Raw genomic sequence first — 24,797 nt, forward strand, 5'->3', positions numbered from 1 at the left:
GTTGCATATATATAAGTAACATCTCTAATTCTAAAGACACTTACTTCAATGTCTTGCACAGATTCCTCATTTCATGAACATTTGAGCATCAATACAGTTCTATTTTCGAACGTTACAAAAGAAATACTTATAGATGAATATCTCACATGCCAATGGGATAATGCTCAGATATTAAAAGAGTTCATATTGTACAATTATTTCTGGCACCGGTTTAATTAGGCCATCATGAAGTTACCAATTTGCTCAAAAACTTCTCAAGACAAGATGAATATGGTCAGATATTTTCCTGTAATGCTCCTCCAGTCCCTTCTAAAAGATCTGTGAGACAACTAATTGAGTCATTCTTTTAAGGGAAGTAAGATGCCTACAGTTTACGACAAACCAAAGGTTGTGTAGTAGCTAACACAATAGCTTATAATGCCTCATAAACTATAAAAACCAAATGGTTGATCCGTGCACCACTTACGTAAAAGCATTGCACCTCTTCACAAAAAACTTGCTTACTAAAACAAGTTTTTCTTATACATAAGTGGAGATCATATAAGAGAAACAATATTGAGAAGAACAAATTCATTAAAAGAGCAATACAAGATACATAGAGCGAAGAGTTTCGTATTGCCACAAGAAAGAGAGTATCAACTCTTGTACAGAACAAAATTGAATGCATTAAACCCTATCCTTACCGCTACACAGCTGTAGGAGAATCATGTCATAATTTGTGAGAAATAAGTACACAGAATGATCTTCTCGTCATTTTTCACCAAAACTTCTTTCCTAATCATCAAGAAAGGCTGTGTTTAGACACCATCATTGTGCAGTTAGCTAGATACTGTAAATCTATTACATATTAGAGAAGCAGCACGACTCTAAATGAAAATTCAAGCAAATCAATGTCTGAATGATACCTCATGATGTTAAAGCGAAGAACAAAAGCAATCATTACGACAACAGACTCCTATAATTAAAGAAGAACAAAAGCGATATTTACAACAACAGAGTCCTACAATAACTTGAGTAAATTTTACCTGTGTGAGTAATCAGCATATCTTGCATATTTGGTGTCAGATGTAGATTGATATCCACCCAAAGCATAAAAAATCTCCCAAACACCCTGACTATGCCTCCATTTATGTTCAAATCAGGCCCACCCTTCCTTTTTTGCCTTTCTTTACCCAGTTACCTTAGTTTATGGGCTTTCTTCCCAAACCCCATTTGTTCCAAATTTATTTCTATACCCTGAAACACCCACCATATGATTACATTAGCCATAAAGGCCTTATAAACTCATTTTCCTCCTTATCATGATGGCTTACTGTAATTCCCTTCCTTTTCCTAATTTTATTACCAAAGCTCTACTTCTTTTCATGGTTCCTTCCCCCAAGATGCCCTTTCATTTCAACCATTTTTCTGATTCCCTGGATGAATTTAAAAATCTTTACATTCTTGACAAAGTCTAAGGCTCTAAGCATTGATTTTCACTATTATTCTATCAAGATCATCAGATTCAAAGTATCATATGATTTATATCTTGATGGCTATCATACAAACTGGATGAGCACTGAGAAAAAAAGAAGCAGATGTTACATAACAGAAAGAAGTGAGGGTATAAGTGTATACCATGGAGAGTAAAGGCGAACTAGGTTCCCTACTCCAAGATCCACATTGTCACATATCTTCGAACTGAATATAATAGTCCTCTCCCAGGTCCCATCAGCAACAGCACATTCTCTTGGACCTTTTGCACTTAGGGAAAACTGAAGAAAAGTTAAAGATTACAAAAGCTATATAAGATATGTGCAAATTACTGAATCCAAAACATAATAAGTTGAGCTTCTTTTCAGTTACTACTCTTTAGTGGAAAGCAAGCATCAGTATAATATTCCTAAAATGCCACAATCAACTGATCATGTAGGGGCCAAAGGTGTCTGTGTGTATAACACTTGCTATTGTGATGATTTAACCTACCAGTTTGATCAGGCCACTGCAAAAAGGGCTTAAACGCAGTTCAGTTACCGATACAGTGGATACTGGATCGATACAGTCAATATTGAGCCAGGACTAAGAGAAAACTGGTTTCAGCCCCAGTTTCAAATAGGTAATGGCTAATACCAATATGTATTGGCATTGGTTGATAATTCAAACCATGCCTAAATGTGTTCTCTCCATAATTTACAGCAACGAGTTGATGTGAAATATTAATGAAGAGATGCTGTTGAGATGGCATTCAAAAAACTTTTCCTAACTAGGACTTGAGTAAGAATGAGGAAGCTAGAACAAATGATGTTTGCTAACTTTTGCACTAGTGTGATGGTTATTCTTGATATTATGATGGCATTAAAGCTTTAAAGAAGGAATTACCAACCTCAGTGTCTTCAACCAAGCAACGGCAAACCGTCAGTTTTCCTTCCAAACCTCTTGATAAGATTTGCACAATGATGCCCCTTGAATCATCTTGAAATAGAGAAAAATAGTCAAAAGTTCGGTGGATTCCAACGTGCTGGCATATTATTGTGTGTGTTTAAGAACATCAATATGAATTATTGTATTGAAGTCCATGACAGCACAGCTAGTTTGTGTAGACAGATGTATCAACAATGACCACTATCAAGAGGATAAAGGACCACAAACTGAAAGAGTTTTTCCCTCCATGAAATTGCCTTGAGAACTCCAGATGCTTGTCCTTTTCAATCTGCAAAACTTGTTGCAGCCTCCCCCAATATCCAGTTCTGTCAAACAGGTAATCGATATATATATCTACATCTATGTTTTCCACAATTTGCAGAACAGAGTTCATATATATAAAAAAAAGGAAAAGATAGAGCTAGAATAATATGGATACTCTGCTAGTTTAATTGTGGGGACTGCAAGGCCTTCCAAATTAGATGCACTAAAAGCTTCTTGAAATAGATCTGTCATGGTTTGTCCTTTCAATTTCTGAGTTCCCAAACTTAAATGATTTGGATCAATGTCCTGTAAGAGGAAAAAGAATTCATGTGAAAATAGTAACTGGTTCAGTGAAAAGCTAGGATGAAGTTAGTATGCCAAGAAGTACCTCATCCTCACTGGATGATCCACAAGCCATATACTCAAGGGGATCTTCATCATCAAGAACCCTTTGCCCCAACTGAGGCAATGATCTCTGACTAGAAGAGTTTGCTTTCTTTCCTTTGCTTTTACATTTTGTATAAGCTGCCTAACCAGAATCCATATTTTAGATTACTCAAGTAACTCAACAATTTTACCAAGGTAAAAGTAAGTGAAGAATGCACACCAAGTTTGAAGTCCCAATAGAAGTGTCATTTTTCTCGTTTAGATCTTCTAGCAGTTCAGCCATTGAAGGCAGTGCTTTCTTTTCATGGGGTACAAACTCAATAGGCAGCTCTCTCTCTCCATCATAACAGTTCTCATTTCTATCCTTCAATGCACATGGCCAGGATTCTTCATGTGAATGTCCATCATAACATTTCTCATTCCTATCCTTCAATGCACATGGCCAGGATTCTTCATGTGAATGTGAACGGAAAGAAAACTTGAGACTAGTCCTACCTTTATGCCCTGGATGCCCTGGAACAAAAAAAAATGTTGACAAAACATGACAAAGAATGGTAAGAATGGAACTATATTTCCAGGAGTAGCAAGATAATATATATTAGACCTAGTTCTTAGGAGATGTGAAACATTAAAGAGATCTCCTCGGTTGGCACTTATCATGTATAATCCTATTGACGAGCCATGGATTATCAGAATCCTTGTAAAATGTAAACATTCATTGATTCAAATGTAACATATCTGCCATACTATAAATGTTTCTGTTTGTATGTGTTTTAGGAGAGCTAGATAAGGATGTGTCTGAGATTGTCCAATTACATAATTTAATGTTTTCCCATAAGCAAAATTTACCACATTGATTCCATTCATGCAGTTCATTTTCCTCTACCCAATTTGATGACTTTGTAACTCATTTATGCTTTTTAGTTAATAGATTTTAGCATGTTACTTTGAGGAATTTCATTTATATGTTCCATATTGTATTTTCATCCCAATCCTACTCTAAACAGTATTATCATCTATAATATGGAATGCAACAACATAAATGCAACTGAAAACACAAGTGTCCATAATTCATATATGGACAGAAAACAAGTGTCATAATGAACTGCATAACTCAGAGGAATGGAAAAAAAAAAAAACAGAAGAAGTTCCTCATGTTATCAGGATTTCAGTTGCAACGTTCTAAAATTATATAGGCAGCGCACGGGTCGACAATTGTCATATAATGCCTAGTCGCTTGGCTGGTTCCTAAGTGGATGCCTATAAATCAAACTGGTTCAAAAGAAAGAAAGAACAGCGAAAATAGAATTCAACAGATATATCAACAAAGAACTAGCAGAAACCATAGAAAAATACTTCTTTTGGATACACCAGAGTTGGAGGGCACTTTGGGGGGCAATTTAGGTAAACAAGCTAACTCATTGACTTCCTCTAAAACTTCACTCCATGTTGATGCTTCATCATTTTTATCCGTTTGAACAGTATTATAGTTTGCTTGAAGCCTGGAAGCTCCATAGGCAAATGAAAGCTCTGTTGGTGCAAGAGTATCCTATCCAGATATAATCAAAAAAAGAAAGAAAAACAATCAAACATCACTGTCTGAAAGAGCAGGTAGTAGATTATGAAGTAAAAAAGCAGTAACCAATGCCCATTAGAGCTTTAATCAGCGAAAAAAAACTGTTCTTACAAATGAGAATAGTCATTTATATTAATCATTAATCAGAACATTAGCCCTGATGATTTTCTGGAGTCCAGAAATGTATCGTATACACCAAGGAACTACTTTATCTGGGAATACATGGCTATGAAATGCACCAAAGTGGTGAGTTTGCATAGCTCAAATCATATGACGAGCATGGATTGAAGCATCGGCCAATCCCAATCAGTATCGCTGAAACAAATCAGCTGGTCAATCCCCGATGCAAATCATCCGAAATGGAAGGCTGATACAACCGATAGTCCGATACGACCGATATATATATATCATTTTTTTCAAACATCCAATTCCTATCCCGAAACCGATACTTAGATACTTGATGATGAGCATCCATAGTTGCAAGTGGACATGACTGACTTTTTTTTCTCTACATGTTGACATGTAGGGTGCATATGTATGTGCAAACTTGAAAGATTAATTGCATCACTATACACATTAAATAATTAGAGAGATTACTCATTATAACATTAATTATCAAACAAATGCAGAATCACACAAAAGGCCAAAAAGACTATGAACCTTGCTACCAATCCAAATGATAGCCAATCCCAACTAGTTGCTATTATTGCTAGTTGTTATTCTATTACCATCCAAAACGATCTTGATACAGATATTACAACTTCATTTAGAATCCAGAACTTTGCAATTCATATCAGAAAAAAACAATGAATTAAAAGGATATCCAGGTGATACTCCTTTGATCAAGATAATCCAATATGTAGGCTTCTGTTGGCAGGTATTATGTCAGTGACTGATACAACATAGTCATGCTAAGAGCTAACCAGTAAGGCTCAAGATGGCCATGCTTGGACTCTCACATTTTTCACTCTTCAAAGTAAGTGTATCTAGAAAGTTTCTACTTGTTGAGATAATAAGGCTTCGTAGAGCACACTCCTGAATATTATTCTTGGTACAAGTGACATATTTCATCAAAGTAGAAGTTCAGAAATGAAGCTCTTTCAAAAGCTGCCTAATGTTGTTCTTTCAATCTAATTCAATTGTTTCCTACATGTACAAAATGTATAAATCTTCTCTTCCATGATCCAAGTGCAAGATTGCTCCTCTAGTACTTCACAAAGATTAAGTCACAAAATTGTTAGTAGGTAGTAAACAAGCAACAAGAAGACTGAGATCAAGGTTCTAACTTCAAGTATCAGTTTCAGGTTTGGCAGCCCCAAAACACAATACTTATCGGTCAATGTATTGATCATTTTGGTACAAGATTATTTTTTTAATTACATAAAATTGAATAACTAACAGCATCACCATGTGCTAGAAAATGGTTTCTGACTACCATCTGCACCATTAAAGTAGAAAATTTCACAAATCAAATATCTGAAAAAAAAAAAACATAAGCCGCAAGGGATAACCATTACTTTCATACCACAAAGGCCAAAACATAAAAGGAAAACAACCAAGGGACACAGGTTAAGGTTTAAGAACAATTGATGTTGCAAGAAATACTTATTTATGGCCTAAAAGAAATTTTATACCAACCTAGAAAAGAAAGTTATTAATGGAAATCCTTCATTGAAGTAAGTCAAGTCAATAGATTTTGAAAGATCTAGTTCAATCTGATTTTATAACAGAAGAATCTAAATGAACAGAATAATGTAAAAACAATAGCAAGATCTAAGTACCTCATCAGAAATTGATTCGTCAACAGAAACACTACGATGATCTTCTTGTGGTCGAGGCTGAATAGATCTGCTTGGACCACTGCATAATCCTTGCACTTCAATGTCACACTCAGACAAGAAATCATCCATAGTCTGGGCATGTTGAGTTTCTCATTTATTACCACAAAAACAAAAGATGATTGGTAAAACAAAATGGAAGAGAGAGGGAGAATTGAATGTCTTAAGAGTTAAGAAACTTTGAAGGTCCTTTATCTCCTTCGAAACAAACAATGAAGAAGATGTATATGATTGCTTAAATCACCTGAAAAGGTCTCAGAAGTAATAAGAAATCATAATTTTCCATCAGACATTGAGGATGCAGTAGAATGATTGGTTGTGAATTTAAGCAATCATCATACTTTCTTACGTAATGCAGTAATTATAATTTTTTTACTAATCCTCCTAGCAATTATTGATAGTAGGAGCAGTGATGTCTGTGATAACTCCATTAGATCACAAAACAACACTAATATGTTTTCCTTTTCATCTTGTTAGAAGATGTATACATTTTCCCTCTCTATCACTTGCATCGACATTTATTCGATATGGGCATCCTACATACAATTTCCTCACAATTTATACTTCACATCCAAAAGGCCAATTTTTGGAGAGTGAAATGTTCATCATATTCAAGAAAAAATCTCACATTCATCCATGATTCTCCGATAATCAAGTGAGTAGCTAATTTCTCCAGAGAATTACTCCTATATGTATTTTGAAGTTCCTCCTCACATCTGTGTTCGCAAGAAAGTGGCCTGGTTGATTAGGCTTGGCTTGTTAATAAGGTCAAGCTGTGCTTTGGGCAGTTTGGACGATATTATTTGTTCGATCTCTTTGCCCTATAATCATGATGTTTAGTGTTTTTGCATCATTTAATTTAGGCTAATACAATTGCCTTTATTACCATTAAAAAAAAGGCCCACTTCGGTGTGGTTTCGTTCCACACCACCTGATATCTCTGACCTTTTATATAAGGATACTTCGAATATATCCCTAGATATCTAAAGTGTTTTTTGTCATATTTTTAGGCTGATACAATTGCCTTTATTGACCATTAAGAAAAGGCCATGTGGACTTCAACACAACCAAGAAAGGAAGAGATTATCGGTAAAATATCTAAGCATACCTCGCAGAAGGATCAGCAAATTCAAGAACCTATTTCTAACTATATCAATACATTCAGTTACCTCTAAATCACATGTGTCAACATGTTATTTTCTCCCATGTGATCAAATATGTGTCAACTCTTATGTGCTTTAAATTTTAGTAAATTTCTCTTTGACAAAGTTATGCATCTGTAAACATTGAAATATACTCATCCACTATGAGAATTAATGTTCTAAGTTCTAACATATTGACAGTTATTGAAGAGATAGATTGCCAAAAGTACATGAAGGAAGCTTTTGCACTTAGCAAATTGGTTGTGCTGCAAAGTTCTCCTCAACTAATGGAAAAGGAAGCAGAACTCATAGAGGTTCATGATAACAATCCATTCAAGAACAGGAAGTTGGAAAACAGGAAGTCGGAGATCCAGAACATAAGTCAGTCAGTTTCAGTTCTGGAAAATGAGGAACTATCCATCACATTATTTCCATTAACATCGCAAGAAAGTGTCTGATTCCAAAATGCGGAACAATGTTTTAGTTGGAAAAGAGAAGATTCTGAAGAAGTCCACAACCAAAATCGATCGGAGAAATCTAAATGAAAGAACTGGCATACTAAAGTTCTTCAAAAAAATTTGTAATTCTGGATCTCTTGGCTAAATTATTGTTTTAAAATTCTACTTTCTTTTCAGTAGCAAACATCATTGGTATTAAGAAAGCATCATAAATATATATAGTGGTAGCGAAGGCTTCATTAGGATTTAATGAGTTAAATTATTGACTGTATTGGGACATCTATACATATGTCAATTGTGCTTAGAAATTTGTCTTGAATCCTGCTTCAAGGAGGAAGTATACTATGAGAGGAGTAGTATCCACAACCTACAGATGATGTGAGTCACAAAATGGAGAAGTATCCGACTTCTGGCATAGTGAGGTTGGCTTTAGATTGGTCAATTTAGGAACTAAAGATTTTAATGAAACATGCACAAAGATTAGAAAAGAATAGGTTAGAGTTAATTAGGTCTCAACAATAGATAATTTTGATGTAAGGAGCTTTGAAAGAAGTGATGTATAGCTCTAGCAAGATAAAATCTTAACACGCCACCTACTATACTACCATGTAAAGTTGTAGACAACCTATTTCTCTTGATGAGAAAAAAGAAAAAAAGGGAAGAAAGAAAAAGATAATTATATCCCTCTCCTGCAAATTAAAAGTGTACTTTTTTGTAAAAAAGAAAATTGTGCTTGCTTGATCTATAGTTGCAACAAGATACGATGAAAAATGCTAAGAAGATCTTAGCTGTTCTGAATAATGACCCAATACCTTGGGTTGGTCGATCTAGTTTCGACTAAGTATAAGCCCATCCATCCTTGGAAGGTTAACAATCCTCGCAAATGTGCTTGGAGCTGGCAACTCATCCTGGAGTCGGCCAGCCACTTCCAGCTTGGGTTGCGGAAGCTTATAAAAAATAGTAAGTCTACTGATTTGTGGTGTGATTCCTGGTTGGCTTCTGTTCCCTTGAGTCATTGGCCAATGCACCTCAACATAGGGCTTAGAAGCTCAGTTTACAAGGTCTCGAACCTTATGGTGGATCAGGCCTTGCATGAGGACTTGATTCTTAATTTACTCAGATCGGTTGCTAGTGAGAATATTTTTCTCTATTGCTATCTCGTTCAGGAAGGCTAGGGATATGTGGGTTTGGTTGCCCAATCCTTGTGGCTCTTAGCCTTGGACAAGTCTGTCTACACTTTCTTGCAGACCAAAACCATCAATCCCCCACCATCTGGGATGGGTGGAAGGGATATTCACATTCCGCTTAAAATCAAGGTTTCCTTGTGGAAACTGGTCTAGGTAAATTGCCCACATCTAATAACCTATCTCGAATATGCTAGCCTGTGTCTGAACTGCAACCTTCTCCCTGAATCCATATTGCACCTTTTCTACCACTGCAATTTTGCCACCTTTGTGTGGACTTTTGCAACGGAATGGCTTGACATTCCCTTTACTATGCATGGTTGGGAAAGGAGGGGGATGGATCTGGGAGGATGGTGGCTTTTTGAGTAAGCAAAAAGCTTTTTTGAGGGCTCTGCTGGCTGTGATCCATTGGCAACTCTAGAAAATAAGGAATGAGACATGTTTTAAAAACACTCTGAAAGACTCCCGTAAGGTATGGGACGTTGCTCTTAACCTTAATTTAGAATACCTAGGACAACTTTATGTTGGTGCTACAAATCCTAATCCTACTAGCCAGCTTATCCGCTAGGATCCTCCTTCTCCGAGTTGGGTCAAACTCAACTTGGATGGCTCCTTTACGGGAACCAGTGAACACGGCAGGATTAGTATTCGTAGCTCGCCTGCCTAATGGGGAGCCTCTGTTTGCAGGGTCAAGGTGTGCTCATTACCATTCTACACTTGCGGTGGAGGTGACTGCTGTTAGGGAATGTCTGCTGGGCTTACAAACCTATCACTTGGAGAATATTTGGGTCGAGACAGATTCTTTGTTGCTGGCAAACATTTTGAACAAGGTTCATAAGCCCCCTTGTAAGCTGGACTCAGTGGTGGATGACATTAGTTTACTCTTAGAAAATTCAAAATTGTAAAATTTCCCATCTGTATAGAGAAGTCAATAAACCAGCTGATTAGCTTGCTAACACAGAAAGGACTCTAGGATACGGGTGTTCGTGGGTTGGGTCGTTTCCCTCCGTGCTGCTGCGGTTTATGCGCTCCGATATCAGTGGAGTCTTTTTGAAACAGTGGTGATTAATCTATAGCATTTAGTTTCTAAAAAAAAAATTACTTAATTTTCACCATTCATTCATCAAGCAGGAAAATTTGATTCTTTGATCTATCTTAGCTCTCTTTTCTTTATATCTCTTTTCTCTCCGCTAACCTCTACCTAATAGCAGTTAGGAAATGCAACTATGCATACTAGGGTTCTCGAAGCGAAAAACGAATCCCACTACCTCCTTCCCATGCGAGTAGAGAGATCGGAGGTTTTCGGAGCAGTCGCGATCATAGCCCGGCCGATCCAACCCATCATCATCTATAGCAAGAACCCTAATTTAAGGCCGACAGATAGAGAAAATTCCTCATAGCGATAGAGAGAGAGAGATACCTGAAATGCTACGATCGGAGTCTTGATCTCCCTGAGAAGGAAAGCCACAAATGTTAGTGTAGAGAGAGAGAGAGGAGGTGGGATTGGGGTTTCGAGGTTACTTGTTCTCACCGCAGAAGCATTTTGCCGCCACATTTTGGCAACCGGGAAGCAGCGAAGGCACTGGTTTCGGCCTTCCGGGAAGTGGACAGTGAAATTTGCATATTACTCCCTCCCTTAGTAAAGTTGTCGTTAGAACCCCATCTTTTACACTAAAAACTTTTACAAAGACTTCATAATTGCTAACATAATTACTACTTTATTTTTTTAAATATTATAATTACCATCGAAATCAAATATGATTCCATAAGTAAACTCAACTAATTATAATTAAAATTAAACTTAGATTTGAAGAACACAATTTTACTTATGTATAAATTATTTAAAATAGTTCAAAATAATTTACCCAAATATCGCAATACGAGAAAAAACAATTTTTTTATGTAAGATATAAATCGTTTCTTTAATATTTTTATATTCTAAATTTTAAAAAATATTAGCTACTTATATATTTGTTAACTTTAACAAATATTTTTGTTGGAAATATTCAAAATTAATATTTTTTTAAAATGTAATAACAATAATGATATTTTTGAAAGCACACGGTGGCAATTATGTAAAAAACCTTTTATAAAATGCCTTATAGAATATTTGTTACATATGAGTATATGACTGTTAAAATTATCAAATATACAAGTGACCAAATTTTTTAAGAGAAATTTGCATATACTACCCTATCTTTTAATGAAATTGTGGTTTGCATCATGTACTTTTAGTATTTATAAATCTTATCCCGGTGAGTTTAGGAATATGCGAAAAAAAAACATAATACGTAGAGATATTTTATTACTTAAATAACTAAAATATTTTTATTTATAAAATAATTAAAATATTCTTAGTATAACTTAGTTGAAAGTATTTTTATAATTTTTTAATATAGTTAACTTAACTAAGAGGATTAGTTAAGTTTAACGAAATTATAGTTGAAAGTAAATTATTTTCTATATATATTTGTTAAATTATAGAGCTTAATTTATAAATAGTAAAAAATATAGGTATAAATTATAATTTCGTTAAAGAAAGGGTTTTATATATAAATTTCTCTAATTCTAATGAATTATAATATTTAAAAAAATATATTTAGAGGGCATTTCCAATCAGTCTAATCTTGTAATTTAATATTCTAAAACAATTTTCTCCCGCCAAAGCTGCAGACTGTAGTGGAATCAAATTTAATTTAAAATTCTTTATTACTTCCTTTTGTCCAAAACACGCCCCTCCGAATATATAAGCGGCAAGAAAAAGACCCACAGCTCGAGACGATGAAGCCCAAGGCCGCAAAACCCAAAGGTAGGGGGAGAGCAAAAGCCTCGCCTTCTCCGGCGGCGGCGCGGCGGAGCTCTCCTGCCGGCGATCTCTCCCTCCAGCTCGGGAGCGTCTCCTTGTTCTCCTTCTCCTCCGATCCCCCGTCCCGCTTCCAGAAGCTTCTAGAAGCCGATGAGGGGCGGCCCGAACCGCCTCCCTCATCGGAGATGGAGGAAGCAGGGGAGGATAAGGACTGCATCCTGAGTCAAGATTTCTTCTGGTAGGTCGTTTATCGGTAGTTTCTTTTTCTTTCTCTTGGTTGTCTAAAGTTTGGATTTTTAGGTCGTCCGATTGTGTTTTGCAGCACTCCGGACTATATTACTCCAGATGCGCAGCAGATTTGGAACGATTTTGAGTTCAATAAGGTACAATATGTGATATTTGGCATTGACTCGGTGTTGTTTGGAAGATCCAGTTGTTAATTTCTGGTGTTGTACTGTTAGGAGAATATTCCTTGCCCCAAATCGCCGGAGAAGTCTGTGAATGGACGGAACAAGCGGCATCGACCAGGTATAAATTCAGCTTCTTGTGGTTTTTGTCTTATTTTTCACTTTACGTATTTTATCTTTGTTGTTTATAGTATTGCAGCAGAAGCTGCTAGATTCATCTCAGAAAATGTAGATTTTGATTTGATGATTGAGTTTTACGTTTCAAATTGATTGATTGATCTCTTTTAGTTATTTACAATGACAAAATACAATGGGTGAAGAGTTTGGGATACTGACATCTTTTAATGGAAATGAGTTTCTGTATGGACGAATCAATCCTTAACTTTGGATGTTCACTGTTCATCAAGATGGTCTTTATGATTTGTGCACTTTTGTGTGTCTTTCTTTTAATTTCTTTTATTCATTTGGCTGTTATTCATATAAACAGTTCATCTTAAACTTGTTTTATTGTTGAGCAACAATCGGTAATATAATAATTTATTGAGAGTTGGGGAATATGATAGTCAAATGGAGATATTAGTTACTTGGTTGATAACAAGAAGCAGGCAAGCATTAGGCTTCCAAGTAGTGGGAGAAAAGCCCTGGAAAGCATTCGTATCACATTATGAGTATTTATATATGTTTTCTAATCCTTCATTCCCGACCATCATAGGTATTTTAGATGTAACTGGAAAGTCCCAGCAACTTAGATGTTAGGACTAGGGTAAGCATATATGATTCTTTCTTAGCAATAATTCTGTACTATTTTTCTTGTTCTTACTGCTGTTGATTGTTCTTGCTCATAGATGGTATCCCAGGCAATTCTTGCCCGACCAACCTTCCATGCATTCAACAGATTGCAGATGTCCACTTGGATAATTTTGGGTCAGATGAACTTGAGGAAGAGAAGATGTTGCTAAATGGTTCACAAAAGAAACAAAATTATGTATCTCAATCTGCAGTAGCTTTGCGTTGCCGGGTTATGCCTCCACCATGCATAAAAAATCCGTATATGAATGCATCTACATCAGTTGATCTAGAAATCTTTTGTGACAGGAGGTTGAAATCAACAGGTAAAATCCTCTTCATTTCTTCTACGTGATTGTGCCTGTATAGTTTTGACCATTACAGTATTTTATCTACCTTAGTAGCACAAATTTGACATCCGAGATTTGGATATCATGATCTCTCATGTCATTGCATTATATTTATTCTGCCCCAGTGTCCCAGAATTTATATGGTAATTTCTGGCGCAACAATGACATTGCATCTCAATGTTTATAATAAAGATTTAAGTATTGATTTAATCTGCAATGATGCAATCATTTATATGTCAAAGCCTATGCCTTTTTCTTCTTCCCAAGAGGCTCATCTAGATCCCCTGAACCTTATGATTTATCAGTCAAAGACATAGAACTTACAGAAAGAAATTCTCACTCCGTCTCTGAAACTTCATTATGGATAACATAACTATGATATATGCAGGTTTCTCTCCATCAGTGGGTAGTGATGGCCTCTCACGTTACCGCACTGATTTCCATGAAATTGAGGTCTGTCTTAAATTCCTATTTTATAGGCCCTTCTCACTGTCTAGTCATAATAGTGGTTTAGTTATTTGTTGTTCCAACATTTGATTTACATATTAACTTGCTCCTTTTTCAGCAAATTGGGTGTGGTAATTTCAGTCGTGTATTCAAGGTTCTGAAGAGAATAGATGGCTGCTTGTACGCAGTGAAACAGAGCATAAAGCAGCTGCATCATGATGTGGAAAGGTAGCTTCATTTATGCAGCCTCTCAATAACTTAGGAATTATTAGATAACATGACATCTCATAATCTTATCTTCCAGGAGGCAGGCATTGATGGAAGTTCAAGCTTTAGCAGCCTTAGGTGTCTCTTGTCATTCTTTTTCCTTTATTCATTGCACTATAAAACTTAATCAGTACAAGTAATTTGAATTTGCTCTCCATTTTAGGTTCTCATGAGAATATAATTGGATACTACACTTCGTGGTTTGAAAATGAGCAACTTTACATTCAGATGGAACTTTGTGACTGGTGTCTATCCGTCAACAGAAGCCATAAATCTAAGGGTGGAGACATCCTTGCAATTCTGTATCAGGTTCTGAATTTCTGTTGCAACATCTTTTTAATGCTTTTGCTTTTTGTTCTTCGTGACTGCCATTTTGCTCGATTTTGCATCCATGGAAATTACTAGGGATGAGTTCTTGATATGCATATATGCATTTTTAAATTTTTATGACAAATGCTATCTAATATAGATTAATGTCAACTTATTCACCGCCACAGGCTAATTTAGTAATTGTAAAAGTATGGAAGTAGTGTAGTTAAGATTACAGAAGCATCAGACCAGGAACTTCATTAGAAATTACTGTGGTGCCTGCAAGGCATAGTTAAGATTTCAGAGTACAGGATTCCATTATATTATCATTCATTTTCAGGAACTTGAATATATACTGCACAAGATATTAAGATGTCAGAAACTTGAGCTTAAAATCTTTTTGGTGGGAAATATGGACAACCTAATATGTTTTGTTTTGTTATAAATCTGTCTTTGCAAATGCCATCAAAACAGTTAAGGACATCAATTGCTCAAAAAAGTTCTTATGAGTCAAAACACATTTAAAGAAGCAGTTCTATGCTTTCCAAGATTAAAGTTCAGAAAGATATTTCATAACTACACTTGGATCAAGGAAAACAGAAAAAGAAGTTGAAACTAGATAAATCAGAATTACTTAATTCAGCTAAATTGATTGCAGATGTACCTCTATGTTAAAATACGTTGACCTTTTCTTTGCAGAAAATGATGCAACATTGTTTTATAGGAAAATAAATCTCCTCTTTGAGGTCTGAGGAGCTATCTTTAGGAAGCTGTAGTATTGGTGGTTGTGAAGGATATTTCAAGTTTATACAATTTTGTCTCTGAGTCATCTATGGGTTAATGAGCTCTGCAGGACTTCCTTGTTTTTAGCTGTTCTGTCATTGAGGGAACCAGTTGATCAGATAGACAACAAAGAAGCATGTCACAAACTCACAATTCAATAGAGCAATATAAGGACATTATCTTTGCTTTGTTTTAAAGATAATGTTTGGAACTTTGGATTAGGATGTTCATACCTTGCTGCCTTTTCCATTTTGTTATGTACTCTCAACTTTGCAAATGCTTTAGTTTAATTGCAGCAATATCTAAAGCTTTCATCTGAGGGTAGTATAATAAATTCACTTTTGGTGCTTTGCAGAATAGATGCTTCATTTTAATTGACAAGACTAAATTTTAATAAAGTTTAATTTGTTACAGATAGCTAAAGCATTGCGGTTTATGCATGAGCGTGGCATAGCCCACCTGGATGTGAAACCAGAGAATATATATGTCAAAAATGGTGTCTACAAACTCGGAGACTTTGGGTGTGCAACACTTGTTGATCGGAGTTTGTGTATTGAAGAAGGCGATGCACGATACATGCCTCAAGAAATGCTGAATGATAAGTATGAGCATCTCGACAAGGTTGACATCTTTTCTCTTGGAGCAACTACCTTTGAGCTTGTGAAAGGAACACCCCTTCCTGAATCCGGCCCTCAGTTCTTAAGCCTCAGAGAGGGCAAAATCCCACTGCTACCTGGGTATCCTATCCAGTTTCAGTCTTTACTAAAGGTAGAAATAATATTTGAATACCTCTTTTCATTTACTCCATTATATTATTCATGAGCTTAGCTTTAGGAAGCAGGATTGTTTGTGATCTGAATGAGATATTCCACTGTGTGAGTGGAACTTAGTAATACCTAGTGGTTTTAGTAAATGCCTTTGGCTCTTCCCCTTTGGTTTTAACTTTTTTTCAAGAAGAAAAGCTGATCATCCATTCCTTTGCAAATGTTTGACATAAAATGACTTCACCTTTTGTTGTTTTTTCTCCCATCTCTTAAAGGCCATGATGGACCCTGATCCTTTAAGGCGGCCTTCTGCAAGAGAAATCATGGAGCATCCAATTTTTGAAAAGTTTGCTTTGCATCAATCCAGCAATCTAATATTGCGTTAATCTGCCCGGCTGATTATGGAATATTCTGACCTGTGAGTGGCATGTTCTTCATACCGTTTTGTAACATATCACACGATATAATGCCCAATTTTTGTAAAGATACTTGTCCTTTGGGCTTTTGGGACTATATGAAAAGTCATTCCTCAGTTGAGTTCAGAGTAAAACTTTTTCTTATTTAGTTTTAGAACAAGAAAAAAAACATATTTTAGTATGTCTTTTTATATTAGTATAATAAATTAGATAGTAGTTTATTAATATCTACTTCTCTTTTTTCTATTTCCATCTAAAATTTTTATATTTGCCAATTACTATTTCACTTCAAATGTAATAATTACACAATTATATTTAGTTTATAATTAAACATTATAATAGCTTAGACGCGAATGTAAACTCTTCTATAAAAATATAAAAAAATTAACATGGTTATATTAGCATTGAACCATTGAAGGGTTGAAGTAAGGTATATTCTTTTATAATATACGGTTAATATGAACTCTACCTAAAGTTTGGTTTGCCAAAATGCAATACTTATTAATGACGGGATTGGGGTTTTGCAGTACTTGTCAAACATTCATACTCCAAATATACGTGTAAACTGCGTGGGTAAATCTTTCCACGTGGTGTATCACATGACGTTAGTGATAAGATTTCACAAAGCACACAACAGCATAAGTTCATATCATAAATAAATTCAACCATAAGAGTCCGGATATAAGTTTTACAGGCCACAATAAACCTTCAAGATATACATCTAAAATACAACACTAAAGTCATAAAATACATCGTCAATTATAATGCCCTCGCAGGGGCTCAATACAATTAATAGACATAACTGAAATAAAAAGGCAACTACTCCTCGCTACTCGCAACTGCATCCCCTAACTCTAAAATAATGCCACAAAGAGGTGGTGAGCTTATAGCCCAGCGATTAGGATCCATACAATCTATAACAATAAAATCACAGGTGCATATCTAATGCATGCTTATAGTTGCTAGTAATAACAATACGCTTATTTAAATGACTTACCATGAGTTACTAAATCAATGCAATTAATAAGGACTACACGTCACTATCCTGGAACATACTAATTCCTAAACATATTAGGATAAGTACACATAGATATAAAGCTTACTATAATCTTTTATTCATACAAATCTCAATCATAATGTTTACATATTATGCACAGCAATAAAAGAGTAGTTTAGCCATCTCATGCTCACCGAGGCATTAATCATATTTATCATAGCTCACCGAGCTATTCACCACATAGAAAATCATCCATCATCGTATACATCGAGGGAGAATATATACACATCTAGTGGTAATACCACCTACACATGTATGGTGACACTACATGTGACCGGTTGTCGGCTCATCAACAGACGTTCTAACCCTGCGTTGTCGGGTACCACTAGAGATATATTCTCACCTCACAATCATGTTCTTCTATCATCATAATCTAGTCCTGACTATGCAGTATAATTACCTGAATGCCACACATGCTCCCGACCTCAAGTGTAGGCTACTAATAGTATAGTTATATAAGATACACTCTAGCCTAATCCGAACCTGACTACTAATGATAGGTGGAAGTGGTGCAGTGTCTATAAGTGTATAGGGCATGTCATAGTCATTATGATTGTTATATTTTATATTCACAATATATATTTATGCAAAGGTATATCATATAGGATACATGTAGAGCATTCTTATACTAATGTCTATGCTAATGTTAACATTCTCATAATATTATGATGAGTAAATTATCAATAACTGCACATGTCAAGATATATCATGGTATACTAGATGCATGTATTAATACTGATATTTCCAACAGTATTATGACAGGTATAATAACTCTAATTACATTATTCTAGGCTTGTATCAACTCTACTCGCCTATGGGGTCTCCGTAGTACACTAAATCTCTTCAACTAGCCGGCTCCTCCGGAATCCCAAAATCTTCCTCACGTCAATCCTATTAATTCACAAGTAAAGCTAAGATTACCGAACTAATAGAATTAATTATCTTATTAGAGAATTTATGTTTAGGTATATACATGAGTCAAGAGTCTCCTAGGGTGAGTTTTATGTTATCCTAAAATTCACACCATAATAAATTGTCATTACAGGGGTTAGGCTAATTAATCAAGTGGAAATAGATAAACGGGGTTATAGAGTCCAAATGGCCCCAAATGAGCTAGGCTGGGGGTATTGGGTTAGACTCAAGCCTATCCAATAGGCAAGGAAGGCTTTGGCGGGCTAAGGTGGGTGCAGCCCACCCAAATACTTAAGTTAGTGGGCTGCGGTCTGGGGGTTAAACAACCGCTACCCTCACTTATTATCCTCTTCTGAGGGAGGAGACAAAGAGGGGAGAGGGAAAGCCCAGGGGGCTTTCCTTCTGTCTCCTTTTCTTCCAAGCGGGTCTTCTGAGGACCCTTCTCATTGTGATTTATTCTCTTTTATTAGTTAATAGAAAGTTAATTGATTACTGACCATTATAGCTAAATTTAAATTAGCATCCCCTTTCTCCTACAATCAACCTTGCCTTGTAATGGTTTTGAACACAGATCAAGCTTAAGCTCATTTTAATTCAGGTTAAGATTATGATCTGAGCCCGATTCGAGTCTTTATACTATCTCGGGGTGTAACTGAGGTGAGCTTGATCGAGTCATAATTTTAATTATATAATAGTAATTAAATTTGGATCAAAATTAATTTTAAATTGATATTGTAAATCAAACTTTAATCGGCTCACTTTTGAACGTTAATCAAGTCTTATGGAGCTGGGCGAGATTATTTTAACAGCCATAATCCTATCTCAGAATCTCATCAGACTTTCTAGTGCTAATCAAGCATTAATTTTGTCTGGTGGTCGGTGTCACTAATCAAATCTCTCATCACATCTCCTCGCTTTAACTGCACTAGTCACCGCCACACCTTCTTAATTGGATAACAGAGGGAGAGAATTATCTCTCCTCTCCCTCACAATTTGCGTGCCAGAGTAGCAATCTTAGTTATCAATTAAACTATGGGATCCATGCATCATCACCCTAGATTCGAGTAGATTAAGAATCTTTTTAGAGTTCCTTTTTCCAGTTCAATTATCTTGCTACCTGGAAGGCCTTAGTTGGCTGTGAACTATTCTGAGTTTGTTCAATCTGAGACCTTTTCACTTACAGCCTAAGTTTTGGAGCTGCATGCCTAATAATAGCCAACTCTCTTTAGATTCTAGGGAATTTTTAAATCACTCTATATCTTAGTAGATTTTGTGATTAACGCCTGGCATTTTGAGCTATGTAGAATAGACTCTCTCTTTTTCATGTTACATCTTAATATTACTTTGACTCACTACTGTTAAATTACAAAAATACACTTGAGACAGTTTCTAATATAATCTCACTAGCCAAATTTACTAAAATATTTGTGAGAAATAAAATTTTGAAATTTATAATGATACTTCAAACTCTAGAGGATATTCCCAAAGAGCCATTTGGCAATATGTATCTAGAAAAACTACATCTATACTTGTAAAGTGTAATATAAAAATCAGTTTTTAATTTATAAAACTCATAGAAATGTTCTTTTTAGTGGCAAGGATGGCCTGGCTCTCATGTATCATCTTGACATCCAATATAATTAAGTGGATGTCAAAATACTTTCTCTTAATCTTTCAATTGAAAAATAAATAAAGAAGATATGAGACTTTTGTTTACATTAATTTCTCATTTAACACTATTAGATAATGTATCTTGAAACACATAAAACCAAATGGCAACTTTCAATTTGAAAAGCAAGATTGACCAAGGCAATGGAGAAAGAAGGCATCCTCTTTCCTCCAATATTTTAAAAATTTTAAAAAATAAACCTAGTATCTAAAGAAAATATTCTTGTATATATTTTAGATATAGTTAGTTTAGGCAAAAAGGAGTTACCCGGTGTGATTGTGAAAAAGAGGATCAGATTGGTTCCTTGGCAAATGGGAAGGTTAAAGAGTTCCTCTTTGTGGAGAGAAGAATTGAAGAGATCACATTCAGAGTAGCAAAAGGAGCCAAAGTTCTATTTCGAGCCATGGCATGTAGAATTAAAGTCCCTACTAATGCACCAAAGTGTGGCATCATCCAACGAAAAGGATTCAAGCTCAACCTAGCACCCTACTTGAAGATCCTGACACCAATCGACTATAAACATTAGTGATTAAATATTTATTCATCGAGAAGTGGCCAAGGGAGGAGGACCAAAAGAGATAAACATGCACCTTCTTCTCCTTCCTAACATAATTATTCTTCCTCCTCCCCTTTATTCTCTCTTCTTCACCTAGACCTCAGTCACGCCTCAACATCGATGTTCAATGTGATAAGGTATACTGGGGTAGGAACTCCCTCTCCTTTGTAAGGTGCCTAGGTGGAGGATAAGAGTTTTGGGTATTTAGGAACATTTTGATGTCTTCCCCATCAAAATCTAATTGGTGTAGGCTTTTTATACCAATCCGGACTTATCGTTGTTTTCCTTTCCCAGCTAATCTTCGTGCTTGTTCCTCTCTTAGTCTACTCCATTATCTCTTTGCAAGTTGTTTGTCCATGGTTACTATTGGTATCTCTTAATGCTCTACAGCGTTGTGCATATTTGAGCCCACAATGGTCTGCAACGAGGCCACTGGACGTTGTGCCCTTTAGACCTGCAACGCCATTAGAGTTGTATGTCTTGTAATATCCTCTTTGTACTCTTTGAACTTGTTATAATATATTTACTCTTTAAACTTGTAATGTATTTTCGTCGTTGTGCAATGCCATCTCCCCCTCTCTATTGTGTTTCAAGCTTGTATCAGTTTCAGTGTAATTAATAAAATTCTTCATCAAAAGATTTTTCCTCAAACAACTGCTACTACTAATAAAAAGACGAGGAGTTAACCAGTAGGATATTATTCAAAAAATTCCCTCGATTCTATTGATTTGATTGATCAGACCGTCCTTCATTAATTTCTATAATGACAATTTGATCTCAATTAGAATAAATTATTGCATACTTAGTATAACAAAACCCTTCGAACTAGTTTTAACCATCTGATCAAATTAAAGTGGCTAATCATAAAACTAGCTTACATCTGAAAGAAGAAAAAGAAAAGAAACTGGTTAAATATGTTTAAGAACATAACATAAATTCTTCTGTTAGGTAACAGCTTAAAACTTTTGAGTCTTTTAACTTATGAGATCAACTAGAGCATGATACAGTCCGTTACCTAACTATGGTAAGCTCGTTATGATTATCTAACAAAACTAACATTGGAACCTTCACTCAGGTCCTTCCATATATAATTGAAATCATCGTACAAAACCATACATAGCTTTCAATCACCAGAAACTAATTAATCATAACAACAACAGTATTTATGCAGCCAACTAACCAACTCACCAAGAGAGAGAGAGAGAGAGAGAGAGTCACATGACACAAATTATGAAATTAATACACTAAGATAGAGAGTAGCATATAATATGGTGGTAATTAAAAAGGTACGTAATACAACAAGGCTCAACGGCGGCGATTTCCGGGCTCCTTCTGTGAGTTGAAGTAGACGGCGGCGACCGGGAGCCCGAGCTCGTGCTCTGCCGCGAACCCCCGTGTGCTGAAATTCGCCCTCGACTCCGGCGGCGGCGCGCCGGCGGCGGCGAGCCGAGACCTCTGCTGGAATAAGACCAGCACGTACCTGTGGATGCCCACCGGCGGCTTGGGTCCCATGTAGGGGACCACCTCCTCCCCTGCCAATAAAAAAGAAGGGACACGTGAAATGCGTCAGAGAAGTGACACGTGCCTTTTAGATAGACTGCGACACTTGCTAGCCATGCAGGCGAGCTGACACGTGTGATTTGGCGCTCTAGTGGAATTGTGGGGCAGATGCATGCATTCTTAGATATTCTATAATGAGAAACGTAAATGACATTTCTGCCCTTATATAGTTAGTTACATTCAAACTGTTAGAATTAAACCACCGATAATTTTATTTTCAAACTAAAACTATTATGTTTTTATTATATTTAATTAATTCATATATTTGAATTTTAAAATACTTATCAAAGAAAAAGTTATAGAAAATTTGTTCAACACATTAAAAATAATATCTATTCAATTTTAATTAATGTATTAAACATCTAAAATCTGGTCTAATTGATATTATTTTAAATATGTTAAAAACTTATATATTTATAACTTCATCTCTAATAAATATTTTTAAATTTAAAATTAATATAATAAAAATAATAATAGTTTCAGTTCAAATATAACTATAGGAGATAAAAAAAATAGTATAAAAAAACTATATTCTTAGCATGGGGTAAAACTTATAGTAAAAAAAACTGCTTACCTTGCGAAGGGTCTGTCCCACCTGGCATGTTGATCACCAACCTAGTTAAGTAAAAAAAAAAATATTAACAAAATTCAAATAATAATAATAATAATAATAATAAAACAAAAGGAAGTAATAACACATGAATTTTAAATATCATTTACCAGTGAAGCCACTCTCTCATAGTGGGATCACTAGGGCTGGGAGCATCTGGGTCAGTCATCACCTACATAATTAAGACACATATATACATACATAGATTATCATTAGCATGCATGCAAGTATAACAAGGAGAAGAAATGAACTAAACGATGATACTGACGAGAGTATAAAGATCGGTTGTTCGGCCGGCGATCTGGAGCGTCGGAGGGGCGGCGGCGATGGAGGGCTTGATATCGCAGCCGTTGTTGACGTGCTTGACTCCGTACTTCACAGAGATGCTTATGGTGGGGACGAAGAGGTCGACGACGTCGCCTATCACTCTTCCGACCACTAGGGGATCCACGTAGCTACAAGCCATGGCTCGCTCTAAGAGAGAGAGAGAGAGAGAGAGAGAGAGAGAGAGAGAGAGAGAGAAGGTGGTGCTTAAAAAAGAAGTAGAAGTGGTGAAATGGCCAGAGAGAGGGGTTTTTAATTCTATATAAGTTTTCTTTTCGTGCAAAAAGGTATAATGACTATAAATTAAAATGAGCTCAAGATGGGGCTGTTTTTGGGCATGCGGAAAGGAGGAGACACGTGGAGGCTGCCAGAAGAATCGATGTGGATTCTTCCACATGGACGGTGGGATTTCTGAGGGAGGTGGTTGGAGAAGGATTATTATGGAGTACAAATGCTGCAGTGCAGCTACTTTGCCGACTGCTATATATATATATATATATATATATATATATAAACCTAAAATGCCTTTAGTATAGGTTGGGTTTATTTGGGTTTGGGTTAGGATTAATTAGTATAGATTGGGTAAGCATAATATTTTTGTAATCTTTTTTACTATAGTTACTTAACCTAGAGATTTATAACTAACAAATTACAAGGCTTGATTTGTAAATAGTAAAAATATAAGGTGTAAATCACACTTTTATTAATTAGTAGTGTCATTTGTAAATTTCCTTATATTCTTTTTCAAGAGGATATATTTTTTTGAAAGAGAAGTGGAAAATTAATGCTCTAATTAAATCACGAGTCTATATATATATGAATATTTTATTAAATATACTATATATTTTATCTATTTTGTTATTCACACTCTATCTTTGATGATTTTGTTATCAGGCCCTTTTTTTATAATATTTATTTAACACTCTGACGTTATTTTAACTAACTAACATTAACCAAATTATAAAAATACCCTCACCATCTCCTCTCCTCTACTTTACCCTCCGCCAACTTCCTTCATCTTCCCCAACCACCTTCTCGGTCATCACCACCTTCTCCATCTTCCTTCTCTTTCTTCTTCAGAAAGAGAGAACGAAGAAAATGACGATAATTTATTAGATATATTTATAAATTATTTCGTATATTTTAATAGAATATTTTTTTACTGGTACTGTCTAAGTTAATCCAAAGTGTTTAAGAATTATAAGAAAAAAAAGAAAAGGTGGAGTTACAAAATTTTAATCAGAAAATAGATAAACAATACGGTGTAATTTGTAAAATTCCCATATATATATATATATATATATATATATATATATATATTAGAGAAGTGGAAAAGTTTTTTTTACTCATGCTAAATTTCCGTAAATTTATTACTGTTCTACTATAGTTTTCAAACTTGTTACAATGGCAGTACTTTGGTAAATAGTTTGAAACTATAGCAAAAGGTAACATTATTTTACCAGAGTAGATTGGTTAAAACTTCTTAGAAATTGAAACTTAATAATATTCTAATTATATTGATACT

At 35.4% G+C, this 24,797-nt stretch overlaps 3 protein-coding genes across 7 annotated transcripts; 1 reads left to right on the top strand and 2 right to left on the bottom strand.

The window, feature by feature from the left end:
• Nucleotides 1-555: 555 nt before the first annotated feature.
• On the bottom strand, nucleotides 556-10,887 carry LOC140782458 (uncharacterized). 5 transcript variants are annotated; one of them, XM_073129031.1, is made up of 12 exons: nucleotides 10,781-10,887; nucleotides 10,670-10,700; nucleotides 10,518-10,597; nucleotides 6,409-6,540; nucleotides 4,408-4,600; nucleotides 3,272-3,564; nucleotides 3,053-3,193; nucleotides 2,840-2,970; nucleotides 2,629-2,726; nucleotides 2,363-2,451; nucleotides 1,618-1,754; nucleotides 556-774 (listed from the first exon to the last, which is right to left on the bottom strand). In XM_073129031.1, the coding sequence occupies exons 1-12, from the start codon at nucleotides 10,802-10,804 to the stop codon at nucleotides 705-707; spliced, it is 1,419 nt and encodes a 472-aa protein (XP_072985132.1). In that variant the 5' UTR covers nucleotides 10,805-10,887; the 3' UTR covers nucleotides 556-704. The 5 variants fall into 5 exon arrangements, with proteins under 5 accessions (XP_072985132.1, XP_072985135.1, XP_072985133.1 ...); XM_073129034.1 differs by having other exon boundaries at nucleotides 10,771-10,853; XM_073129033.1 differs by lacking the exon at nucleotides 556-774 and adding an exon at nucleotides 1,101-1,236 and having other exon boundaries at nucleotides 10,781-10,873.
• Nucleotides 10,888-11,985: 1,098 nt separating this feature from the next.
• On the top strand, nucleotides 11,986-16,718 carry LOC140782050 (wee1-like protein kinase). Its single transcript, XM_073128402.1, has 10 exons — nucleotides 11,986-12,293; nucleotides 12,378-12,438; nucleotides 12,517-12,583; nucleotides 13,308-13,574; nucleotides 13,987-14,051; nucleotides 14,164-14,273; nucleotides 14,350-14,390; nucleotides 14,476-14,621; nucleotides 15,819-16,172; nucleotides 16,444-16,718. Exons 1-10 carry the CDS (start codon nucleotides 12,031-12,033, stop codon nucleotides 16,552-16,554), a joined length of 1,485 nt encoding a protein of 494 aa, XP_072984503.1. The 5' UTR covers nucleotides 11,986-12,030; the 3' UTR covers nucleotides 16,555-16,718.
• A 5,099-nt stretch (nucleotides 16,719-21,817) lies between these two features.
• On the bottom strand, nucleotides 21,818-23,566 carry LOC140781075 (protein MOTHER of FT and TFL1 homolog 1-like). The gene is made up of 4 exons (XM_073126861.1): nucleotides 23,217-23,566; nucleotides 23,059-23,120; nucleotides 22,913-22,953; nucleotides 21,818-22,310 (listed from the first exon to the last, which is right to left on the bottom strand). The coding sequence occupies exons 1-4, from the start codon at nucleotides 23,412-23,414 to the stop codon at nucleotides 22,084-22,086; spliced, it is 528 nt and encodes a 175-aa protein (XP_072982962.1). The 5' UTR covers nucleotides 23,415-23,566; the 3' UTR covers nucleotides 21,818-22,083.
• Between the last annotated feature and the right edge of the window lie 1,231 nt (nucleotides 23,567-24,797).

The sequence above is a fragment of the Typha latifolia genome, chromosome 2 (assembly GCF_019914945.1).
Source record: "Typha latifolia isolate L0001 chromosome 2, TyphaL0001v2, whole genome shotgun sequence".
Taxonomy (NCBI): Eukaryota; Viridiplantae; Streptophyta; class Magnoliopsida; order Poales; family Typhaceae; genus Typha; species Typha latifolia.